Raw genomic sequence first — 12,454 nt, forward strand, 5'->3', positions numbered from 1 at the left:
CTTTCCCAATTTCCTTTCCCATATTATGCAAGCCTCTAGCACTTTCCACATTGTGTTGAAATTATTTACATGTTCGGCTCTTCCACTATTTACTATACGTTCGTACACAGGAAGGGCTGTTTTGCATTCAACTTTGCATTTCTGGTCTTTAGTCTAACCACTGACACATAGTAGTTCAATAAAGGGAGCCATTATTATTTTTATAATTAGTAATATCGGTATCAGCTTCCTACTGTCAAATCCAAATGGAGAGACAAAGTAAAATAATAATTTCCTTGAAGCTAGAAAAATTAGGTGTTTGAAAAAAATACAAGAAATGTATACACATATACATTCACGCGTGTGTGAGTGCACACGCACGGACACAAACACAGAGATTACAAATGAAATATTAGAGGGAAAATCAGCCTTACATGTAAGCAAAGTAAATAGCCCACCTACTCTGTATGATTTCAAGGGTGCAAGAATATCCTACTATACAGAAATTACATCCCTATCCACAGGCTGAATCCTAATATTCCACTTAACGAATTTCATTATTTTGGCTCAAAAACCTTGCCTCTCTCTACTAAACTGTAAATAACTTGGAAGGTGAATCATTTTGCAAAGTATCAGACTCAGGATTCCTTTGAATGGTGAACACCATTAGGATTTTATTTATAAATGTGTCCTACATTCCACTTCTAGAGCACTCCTGTGACATGATACATCTGAAGTTTAAAGGAGATACTGCTAAGTTTTCTCCCAGTAACAGAGCACGGTTTAAATTCAATAGGCAACATGACTAAAAATAGGATAGAATTGAAAAAAGATATGAATAATTAAGCCCTAGATCAGGGCAATTATTATTACTGTTGTTTTTGCACCGGTCTTTTAGCATTTATGTGATATTTAATACTTTAATTAACATCTTCCCTTCTGAGATAGCCGAATCTGGGTCAATAACTATCTTCAGTGGTTTCAGAATATCTGTTAATTTATCCTAGCCTCTCAGGATGTCTCACAACCCTTAGCACTTCGTTATATATGAACTTTATTGTTTTCTTTGTTTCTAGTGTGTTAGTTTTCTCCCTTCTTTTGGTTCAGAAACTTCTTGAAGGCAGAAAGTGTGCATTTTGCTTTTCTTTTAATCCCCTGTATTAAAGAAGATGACAGATTAGAGATTAAAATTGATAACTAATTTAGATGACCTCAAAACACCTGTTCTAGGCTCACTCTTTTATAGAAACTTGTTCCCACAATTTCTACCTTCAGTATACCTCAAAACATTTCTCCTGTTTACAAAGAAGTCACAATGGAAAATGTAATGGGTATTTTTCAAAAGCGTTGAGTTTTTACTTAGTTTTTTATTAGTTTATTCATTATTAGTTTTTATCAGTTTACTATTAACACATCATTATGTTCATTGTCAGACATTTCGACAGAATTAACTGGTGATTATGAATTAGATCGGTTGTGTTCTTTTGGGTGTGTGTGAGTTTCATTAGCCCTGCTAGGCTCTTTTTTTTTTTTTTTTTTTTGGTCTTCATTGCTGCATGTGGGCTTTCTCTAGTTGTGGCGAGCAGGGGCTACCCTTCGTTGCGGTGCGTGGGCTTCTGATTGTGGTGGCTTCTCTTGTTGCGGAGCATGGGCTCTAGTCACGCGGGCTTCAGTAGTTGTGGCGCACGGGCTTAGTTGCTCCGTGGCATGTGGGATCTTCCCGGACCAGAGCTCGAACCCGTGTCCCCTGCATTGGCAGGCAGATTCTTAACCACTGTGCCACCAGGGAAGCCCCCGCTAGGGTTTTGCAATATATATCTTACAACTTTAGCTCCAGATTTCCAGTTTGGTATTCAAGTTATATAAATAAATCACTCATCTTAATTAAAGGACGTTAACATATCTTGAAAGCTCCCCTATCCTCTCCAGAATAGTTTTACAAACACAGTGTTTTCCTAATTAAAAGAAAGATCTGTCGAGCCTTCTTTATCATTTTATGACTGTCAGTTTATAAATAAAGGAGATAGAAATTGACCTGGGAATTTCGTAACCAAGTTCTGAGCACCCAGGATTAATTTTGAGAAGAATGCCACAAGCCACATAAGCATTTCTTTTCATCTCATTTCACAGGCCTTCAAGAGGGAATTGAAAACGAAAGAACCTGTAATCATGAGTACTCTCGAGACTGTACGAATATTTCTGACAGAGCAGCCTTTGGAAGGACTAGAGAAACTCTACCAGGAGCCCAGAGGTAATTGAATGTGGAACTGTAATAACATATTGATGGAAGGATCAGTGGTGACAGAGTGACCCATCCATTCTTGCTGGCAGTGTCTGGATAGCGCTCATCTTTTCTAGGTTAAATAGAATCAATTCAAATTAAACCTTGATGTTGAAAAAGAAAAAGGAATTATAAAGCAGCATGCATAAATCTGTTTGCACATTCATAAATAAACATTGAAAGAGATTAGCGATCAATTATTGAAACATTTAGAAAATAAGAAACAAAAGAGATAATCTGTGAGGAGGAAATTTATTGTCACAAAGACTGCAAGCTAATTTTCAATTTAAGAGCCTGCCTGAAGTAAATTAGAGCTTGTGGTGTGCATCCTAACGTTTTTCTACTCAATAGCTTAAATGAATCTTGGATTATCTGATTGATATAAAGTAGAACAGATTCACTCAGGAAGACACGACTTCAGATGTGCTAAACTATATCAAAATGTATGCCACAGTATAAAGGAGCCATTAATCAGTAGGTTGGCCTCTTATTAAAGTGTACTCTTTCTTTTTTCCAGTGTGACCTTTTGAACAATGTTTTCTTTTTTTTAACACGAAAATGAATGTGGTCTAAAACCTTGTTGTCTTACTAATTTAGAGCTGCCTCCTGAGGAGAAAGCCCAGAATGTCACACGGCTCCTACGAAAGCAGGCTGAGGAGGTCAACACTGAGTGGGAAAAATTGAACCTGCACTCAGCTGACTGGCAGAGAAAAATAGATGAGGCCCTCGAAAGACTCCAGGAACTTCAGGAGGCAACGGATGAGCTGGAGCTCAAACTGCGCCAAGCCGAAGTGATCAAGGGATCGTGGCAGCCCGTGGGCGATCTCCTCATCGACTCCCTCCAAGATCACCTCGAGAAAGTCAAGGTACCATCTACTGCTTGGCTTCAGGGCCCTTTGAGAGATTCAAAACAGGTTCTAATCTGAACTCATTTGCAGTATTTTCTTCTCACCAAGTTAAAAATAGGGCCCTTAAACATTCGAAATCTTTCACAAATTCAAAGTCTTCTGGCACATGGTATTTCCTCTAAGAGAAGATAGTGATCTAATCATGTCTGTCTTCAGTAATACAAAATGAAATATTAAGTTACAGGGCAAAAAAATCATTTTGATTTTGCTATCAGGGAGTTAACTTAGGTGTACTAAAATTGTCTGATTTACATGTGCATGTGTGTGTGTATTTGTGGTTCTTAGTATCAGAGTAGGGAAAACTACAACATTTAATCAGGAGCCAGGAGTCCAGGTTTGGGCCTTTTTGCTAACTGAATTATGTGCCTTGGGTGAGTTACAGTACTGTGAGCTGAGACCAGTAATGCTGCCCTTCCCTGAGAAGGCAATGCGTACAATAGAATTTTGAGTTGGATTAGCCCACTGCAGATATTAGGAAATACCACTCTATATTTGCAATACTGTCCATGAGACCAAAATTAAATTCCTTTATGGCACAAAGATGATAAATGTATTTATAAAGAAAAAAAATACATATTTAGGAGGATCCTTTTGAAAACCAGCAACTTGACACATCTTTTGTCTATTTATCTAGTGTCAAAACTAACCAAAGTCCTCCAAAATCCAAATGCAGAAGTGAAATCCTCACCTGCATTTGGCATGTTTACCAGCCCCCTCATTCTGGAAGGTCTCTTCTCCCTTGGCTTTCATGACACTGTTTCATCCACATTCTTCTTCCTTTATTTTCCTCAGTTCTGAAACTCTACCCCACCCTTCAGATGTTGGTACGCCCAAGTTTCTAACCTTAGCTCAGTTCCCTTTTTATTCTATAAATCCCTTAGCTCAGTTCTCTTCTTAAGGTATAAATGCTCCCAGTTTGAAATGGCATGGATGGTGACAAATCTAAATTCCTAGTCTGAATCTCTTCTGATCTGCTAACCCATATGCCATTAGGATTGAAATGCAACCGTTCTGAAAGCAAGTCCGTTTGTCCTCCTGTTTACCCATTCCCCTACCGATATCCCTTTTTACCTGCCCTTTCTTCTGTGTTTCCTATTTCAGTTACTGGATCATAATCCAACAAGTTGCTCAGGCTAGAAACTTGAGGTCCATCCTTAAATCCTTCTACATTTTCACTGACTGCACTTGGTTGCTCATTTTACCTCAGAATATCTCCTTTATATTTTCTTTCCTCTTTTCAACCAATGTCCTGTTCTAGTCCCCAGCACCTGTATACAGTCAGGTTGTTTTATTATACATCCTTAAATCCCATTCCCCAGTCAGTGCAGCTGGCATATCACAAACACTGCATTTTAAATATTTGGTTAGTGAATGAATGAATGAACCGTTTCTTTATTGATATTTCTGTATTTCCATTCTTTCCCAACTCTAATCCAAACTCTTTGCAGGAAGCTGCCTGCCTGACGACGAAGTCCAGTGAACGCAGAGGGCAGGTGGCCCTGTTTCTTCCTAGCCCTGGCTTAAATTTCTGACTGTTGCTCCTGTCCTCTAGGCCATTCAGGACACACTGACCACACCCCCCTTTACACAAATATGCCATCTTTTTTCATAACTCTCTGCCTTTGCATATGTTCTTCTCTCTGCTTGGATCAGCCCACCTTATCTGCCTGGTGAACTTCCACTCAGCCCTCAAGGCCCAACTCAGAGGGCATCTGCCCTTAGAGTCTTCCCTGTCTTCCAACCCCAACTCCCGCCAAGCAGAAGGAACTGCCCTTCATTCAGTGCTTTCATAGGTCACCACACATGCTTAAATTGTCACACTTAAACTTCACATATATTGTGGCAAGTCACTTCTGTATTTTTTTTCTTCCATAGAAAGTGAGGTTCCTAAGAGCAAGGATCATGCTGTACGTCTTTGAATTCACAGTTCCTAGCACAGTGCCAGCAACATATAAGGAATCCAGTTCAGCTTCTTTTTATTCCTTCACTCAACAGTTGTTTGTGAGCTACTATAAAATGTGCTATACGTGTAGGTATAAATGAAACAAACTCGGTCTTTGTCCTCATGAAGCCTACAGTCTAGTGTTGAATTGAAAAGCTCTTCATTATAATAGTAGGTGAAGATTTAAAAGGAGATGAAAAATTTGACTATAACTTCCAAAATATCTTCACCGACATTCTATGACCCCACGTCTAATACTTAAAGCAATGGTTAACATTTCTGTGTACATAAAAATTAATGTTTTGAAATGTATTACCTATTTAGCATTAAAAATACTGAATTTTGTCCAAAAACATAGGAACTAAATTCTGAAAAATTTTCCCCCAAATGGCAAATAAAAGAATGTCCCAAAGGAAGTAAATTAGTTAATAAGTCAAGTGGCTGAATGTCTAGGCTTTAGAGCAGACATAAAGGCTGCATTCTGAGCCGTATCTGTCACACAGGAGCATTAGCAGGATAATGAATATGGATGGAGAATGTATACAGCGTGACTTAATAACAAAAACTAACTAAAAGCAGAACAGCTCAAATATCAGCTGGTCCTTACCCAACCCTATTTGCAGTCTTCTTTTCAGTTCCCCTCTCTCATCTGTTCTTGATCCTAAGACGAATTTCATTTCCCATATACCCTAATTGGTAAGATCTCATTCTGATCCCAATAATAACAAAACATATATACATTAAACGTTTGTTTAAAAAGAGCTTATGGGACTTCCCCGGTGGTCCAGTGGTTAAGACTCTGCCTTCCAGTGCACGGGGCACGGGTTCCATCCCTGGTCGGAGACCTAAGATCCCACATACTGCGGGGTGCGACCAAAATTTAAAAAAAAAAAAAAAAAAAAAAGAATATGTGTGTACTGGTCATAATAGATTATTTTGGTTTCTGAACCAGTATTGTACAAATATTTTATGCATATCTTAAAACTATAGATTATATGAATTCATATATATTTATTTCCCTTCAGTAGTTCCTCTTCATTTTGCAATGGGAATGAAAACCCCTCTTTTTTCTGTTGCATCTCAGTGGTACCAGATTTGAAACTCTGAAACTTTCGTGTTGGTGGTTTATAAGGAGTGAATTCTATTAACTAAAACTTACTTTGAAAAGAAGAAGAAGAGTACTGAAAACCACTATTCCCATTTTTCTACTCAGCAGTTTAAGCCCTCAGAGGCTCCACGCTGTAGGGAACTCCAAACGGATAGCTAGGCAGGTAGCCAGAAGAATATTTTATATACCCGTCTCAGTTTGTTTTCATCACCCCAGTGACTGTCTCATAATATCCACCTCCATTCGGATCTCATTTGTTAAAGAAGTTGTTATTTAAGTAACTGTGGAATGTGTGTTTCTGTGGGATTTAGCATTACCTCATTTCATTAGCAAATGCGGCTTTTGGGTTTGGAGAATGGCTAAAACAACTAAGTCCTGGGACACTATGGATATGGCGTGATTACTAGTAATCATCTTTAGGACAGTGTACATAAATCAAGAGAAAGGAACATAATGTTAATATTGACTATTCAGCTCACTAAGAGCATCTCACCCTTCCAAATATAGCTTCATAGGAATAACCACTAGAATAAAATTTAAATTTTAAATGCCTCTTTATTTTTAAAATTCATGATTCATACTGCTTATCAAATATTTTAAGGGCAGAATCATGATTTCTCACTTTACTGGAAATAACACCAATGCTTATGTGACTATACAAATGTTCTTACTTTCCTTGTAGTAATGGGGAATGAGAATAACTCCTGGAATCACTAAGTGTTCTACATAGATCTATAAGTGGACCATATGTAGCTTTTAATAAAATAGAACAACTTTTGCAACTAAAGTCTACATATGACATTTTTGTTCTTAAGAACAATTCCTGTGTGAAAAAGTTCATGGGAGTTGTTGTTTTCCCCAGTTGTCTCTTTGTCCTAATCTACCATGGTTTTTAACACAGATTGCTACATCGTTCTTAAGCCGGAAACATTTCACTGCCCTTAGTTTGCCAGTTGACTTGAAACACAGTTTTTCACACACCATGATTAGGCTATCCCAGGCTGCCATCTTGGGATATGCAAATTTGTCACATCTATGTAGTTATGCATTTTACGTTTTTGTTTTGTTTTTTAATCAGACTTGCAACTTACAGTTTTTACTATGAAAAGTCAAGGACAGGGACTCTGTGAGTTTTTCCTTAAAGTTCTTACAACAAAATATTTTAATTAGACCTTTTTGGAATTATAATTGAGAATAATGTAGTGGTGTGTGTAGTAGAAGAGGAACTATGATGATGAAGCCGCCATGCCATCCTGACTGACTTTATGTTCAAACGTTCACATCTAAAAATGTAAGAAGAGGGCTTCCCTGGTGGCGCAGTGGTTGAGAGTCCGCCTGCCGATGCAGGGGACATGGGTTCGTGCCCCAGTCCGGGAGGATCCCACATGCCGCGGAGCGGCTGGGCCCGTGAGCCATGGCCGCTGAGCCTGCGCGTCCGGAGCCTGTGCTCCGCAACGGGAGAGGCCACAACAGTGAGAGGCCTGTGTACAGCAAAAAAAAAAAAAAAAAAGTAAGAAGAGGGCTTCCCTGGTGGCACAGTGGTTGAGAGTCCACCTGCCGATGCAGGGGACACGGGTTCGTGCCCCGTTCCCGGAGGATCCCATTTGCCGCGGAGCGGCTGGGCCCGTGAGACATGGCCGCTGAGCCTGCGCGTCCGGAGCCTGTGCTCCGCAACGGGAGAGGCCACAGCAGTGAGAGGCCCGCGTACCGCCAAAAAAAATAAAAAATAAAAAAAAATAAAAATGTAAGAAGAAAACTGGCAAATGCTTCTCTTCAGACTACCTGTGGCTTGGTTTCTCTGAGAAATTTGTCAAAGAAATGCTATCTCAGAATTTGACATTGAGAAAACCAAGTATGTTTCCTCCTGATAGGGAATGTGAAATGTGATGTAACATATTAGAATTTCATATTCACCTTCGGAAGCCGGAAGCTTTCAGCCATGTTCACGTAACTATATCTTCCCTTACTGTTTTTCTCATCTTAACCCTGGTTCTAATATGTTACTATAATTTTATCAATTTTGTTACATTTGTCATTTATATGAGTTGACCTTAAATCCTTTCTTATATGTGAGTTTTATAGAGAAAGTTCATAATCCTTTCTTACAGAGATAGGGGATGCATGGTTAGACAGAACCATCACAGAGCAGCCCTTAAAATGATTCAAAATACGTAAGCTCTCCCCACTCTGAATAAAGGATCGATATCTCCACAAGGAATAAGGTGTACTACCTGTAGTAGGAAAAGGAAAGCTTAGTCATATTTTGTTAATTGTTATTGGCTACAAATGAATTGCTCTGTGGAGGCTTTTGTTCTCGTTTTTATACGAATGCTGTGTGTGCTATGTAAGCCTTTGATGGAGAAGAAAACGCAAACAAAAAAGATATAATCCTTTATAAATCTGGGTTAAAAATGGAACTGATGCCTGTCCTATGGAGTAACTAGGGTTTTATCTAGTTTTCAAAGCACACAATTGTGATTTTTTAAAGCATAGGATTTGGCCTTTAATATCTGGGAATATATCTACAAGAAGGCATATTATAGTAACTCTCACTTATATACTTCAAAAGTATAGTATTTATTTTTTAATAGAATGGTCATTGTTGGCCTAACTAGAGCTTAGAAACTAAAGTAGGAATTAATCATCTTAAATTTCCTAACCAAATTATTTGTCCGATGTAAAACTAAGTGTAAGTTAGTGTTGCCAGGAGAGCTTATTACTTAGTTGCCATGTATTCGCTCTCATTTCCTGCTTTGTTTATAAAGTTAAAGGCAAGTTACTTAGGATAGCAATGTCAAATCACGTTCCTTACCCAAGGCATCTGACTTTAGAGAGTGCTGTGTGTGTTTTTAAAGCCCCTACCTCGATTTACGCAAACAGAGCCTTCGTTTACCATGCTATTCCCATCCTGCCTTTGAAACTTCTGAAAAGGCAGTGCAGAGTAATTGTTTCAGACATCTGATTAGCATACTTTGAAGTGCATATAAGTTCTTTTTCAGTTTCATTTGAACCCCAGCTGTCTTCACCGAAGTCTATAATCAATCTGAATTAAGTTGTCCTACTTCTCCTAATAAGTCTCTTATTAAGTTCTGCATCAGCCTCTTAGGGAGACTTAAAAGCTAATTCATGTAGAATTGCCATTTTCTACTAATTCATTTGTCAGCTCTCCAAATTCCAAGGAAAACAATTGCAAAGACTATTAATTTGGCTCTTCATAAACAACTTACGTAAGTGTAGTATACATTGGAACCAAGCAAATGATTTAAAACAGTGGGTAGGAGGAAATAAGTTGATGACATTCAACACTGCTTTCTTTTTGACTTTTTTTTTTTTTTGCGGTACGCGGGCCTCTCAGTGTTGTGGCCTCTCCCGTTGTGGGGCACGGGCTCCGGACGCGCAGGCTCAGCGGCCATGGCTCACGGGCCCAGCCGCTCCGCGGCATGTGGGATCTTCCCAGACCGGGGCACGAACCCGTGTCCCCTGCATCGGCAGGCGGACTCTCAACCACTGCGTCACCAGGGAAGCCCTTTTTGACTGTTTTGAGATGCCCTCCACATTCAAAGCACAAAGCCATTTGTTTAATAAGAGAAACATCCTTCTGCTCTTACTTTCATAAATAAGATAATTACTGAGTGAACTTTGCTTAAAGGTAGGAAGAGGCTTTAGAATAGTAGGAAAACGCACATGTTCTTTTTATTACTGAACTTATTTTAATTTGGACTTCTTTGTATTCCTTTGATGGACTGTGATAAAAGAAGGAGCTAGAATTGGTTACCATTGTTACTGCATTAAATCAGAGTTGTACAGCTCTTCTTCTGGTCATGGAATATTTAGGAGAACATGGCTAATCAGAATGTTCAGCTAATGAGTTCGTCTGACATTATTCTACTAAAGAAATATTTAATTAGATAATAAAAATTCCTCCAGAGAATCTCACCCTTCCTACTATTTGAAAACAAGCATGTCAAAAACTGATCCTTTAATATGCCAATCCTGTTTACTGTGGATTTATTCCAGAAGCTTTGTTTGTGGCTGGTAGTGATTATAAACAGTATTCCTCAAGCCTCTTGGGTAATAAAAGACTATTCAAAACAAAAACTTAAGTCATATAGTATCAGCATTAACAGATCTAAAAACTCAATCATTCATTCATCTATGATACGGTTAAAACCTGTACCCAGAGAAATTTGATCTCATTACAGAGTGTGAATGTTTATTTCATGAATAAAATCGTATTGGGAGTTGGTATATTAATGGCATCTTAGTTTTCCTGAGAATATTATTATTTAGCACCAAGCTGAGAGAGCAAGAATTTGTATTAGCTTGCATGTTTGGGTGTCTGTAACACATTAACTAGAAACAGTTTTAAAATGTGAGTTATTTAACTAAAATTCCATATTTCCTTAGAAGATGGGAGCACACAGTCAGTATGTATTTTTTTAATTCATCTTTATTGGAGTATAATTCCTTCACAGTGCTGTGTTAGTTTCTGTTGTACAGGACATGGAAGCAACCTAAGTGTCCAGCAACAGATGAATGGCTAAAGATGATGTGGCACATATATACAATGCAATATTACTCAGCCATAAAAAGAAACGAAATTGAGTTATTTGTAGTGAGGTGGATGGACCTAGAGTCTGTCATACAGAGGGAAGTAAGTCAGAAAGAGAAAAACAAATATCATACATTAACGCATATATATGGAATCAGTATGTATTTTTATTCTCCTTTGACATCTACCAAAGTTGCAACAAGTTTAAACTTCACAATTATGTTACTCTCCTACCAGAAGCACAACAAGGAATGATTTAAGAACAAATAGCCCAAGGAGTGGGCGCCTATTGTGTTCCCGTCATACTTGACAATTACAAGTTTTAGAATTACACAGCTAACATTGACACCAATATTATGCCTTATGCAATCTTACCTTAACTAAGTTAAGCCATGGCATTGAGTAGTTGTTCTTGGTTAACCAATTTTCTGAGTATTATGGGAACACATGTGCCTGTGGTACTAATGTAACTCTTATTTTAATGGGTCCTGAGAAAAGTAAACTTTTTCAAAAAAGATCTTTCCATACTAAACTAATATTTTTAGTTATAGTTTACAATTACTCTGGATTTTTCTATCAACAGTACTTGTCAAAAGCAGTGCTTCTCAAACTTTTCTACTTCAGTTCTCTTAATGGCCAAGGAGATGAAGCTGGGCATCCTCCCCTTCCACCTGTTTACCTCCTTTTCCCACGAGCATGAGTTTTCTGTGATGTTTATTTTTTAAACCTCATTTCAATTTTGTAATCTTCTCCAAAATGGATTTGTTATGTTTTAATATAAAGATGTTTTTCTCCAACATATTAAGTAAAATGAATCCTCCAGTATATTCATCTATGGGTATGAAAGCATAATTTGAGAAGCATGATAGAAAAAATTGCCCAATTTGTGCTGGCTTCATCTTTTTCCAACAACTTCTTTCTTTTATGTGCACATACACAAAGAGTAGATCCTTGCCGTTTCAAATGTATCGTTCGCACTTTCATCTGATCATTGTGATTCAAAAGGTCCGTGACATGTAGCTCTTTGTGATTTTGAACATATATTCTTTGAGGCTTTTGTGCAGCAGTCACTTAACTAATGATTTAACTGGTGTTATAGGTCAGGTTCCCTGGAAGCAGACCCTGAGAACAGGGGTCTGGGTGCACAGGTAGACGGGCTGCTTTCAGGAGAAGCCTGTGTGGCAGTTACGGAAGCATAACAAGGAAGATGAAAGAGTCGAGCAAGCATGCCATCTCAGGCCAAATCTAGCTTTGTGTCTTGATTCAAATGGAGAAAGCTCTGGAGTATGAACCACACAGCAGAGCTGGTCTTTTATACCCCAGCCAGTCATTGTATGCTAGTAAACATTTATCCGCTAGCTCTGAGGTGAACACTGATTTGTAGTGTTTTCCAGTTGTCGTGGCGTAAATACCCCCACCGTGGCTGATTCAAGCTACCAACGTGACCTCACCGAAGGCAGACTTGGGAAGAGACATACACAATTGACTCTTGGGCTCTGCTCCAGCACTCCACTGGCTGTGGCCCACCACTAGAGACATGGGTTACCTCCCAGGCCAGGAGTGTGTGTTACCTCCTGGGATAGGGGGCTTCTATCAGCAGAGATCGCCTTTCTGAAGAAGAGAAGCAGCTGTGAGACATTAGTAGGCGACCATCATAGCAGCTGGGGCATGGATGCGCAGGCCA

General features: G+C 38.7%; 1 protein-coding gene across 6 annotated transcripts in view; it reads left to right on the plus strand.

Moving 5' to 3' along the window:
- The window catches only part of DMD (dystrophin), a 2,236,200-nt gene that overhangs the window by 1,875,726 nt on the left and 348,020 nt on the right, over positions 1 to 12,454 (plus strand). For all 6 annotated transcript variants that reach the window (XM_082680764.1, XM_082680765.1, XM_082680763.1 and 3 more), the window contains 2 exons: positions 2,110 to 2,230; positions 2,858 to 3,126. In XM_082680764.1, the coding sequence (XP_082536890.1) occupies positions 2,110 to 2,230; positions 2,858 to 3,126 (390 nt within the window). The remainder of the gene's footprint in view (positions 1 to 2,109; positions 2,231 to 2,857; positions 3,127 to 12,454) is intronic.

Source organism: Grampus griseus, assembly GCF_964374135.1.
Source record: "Grampus griseus genome assembly, chromosome: X".
Lineage (NCBI taxonomy): Eukaryota > Metazoa > Chordata > Mammalia > Artiodactyla > Delphinidae > Grampus > Grampus griseus.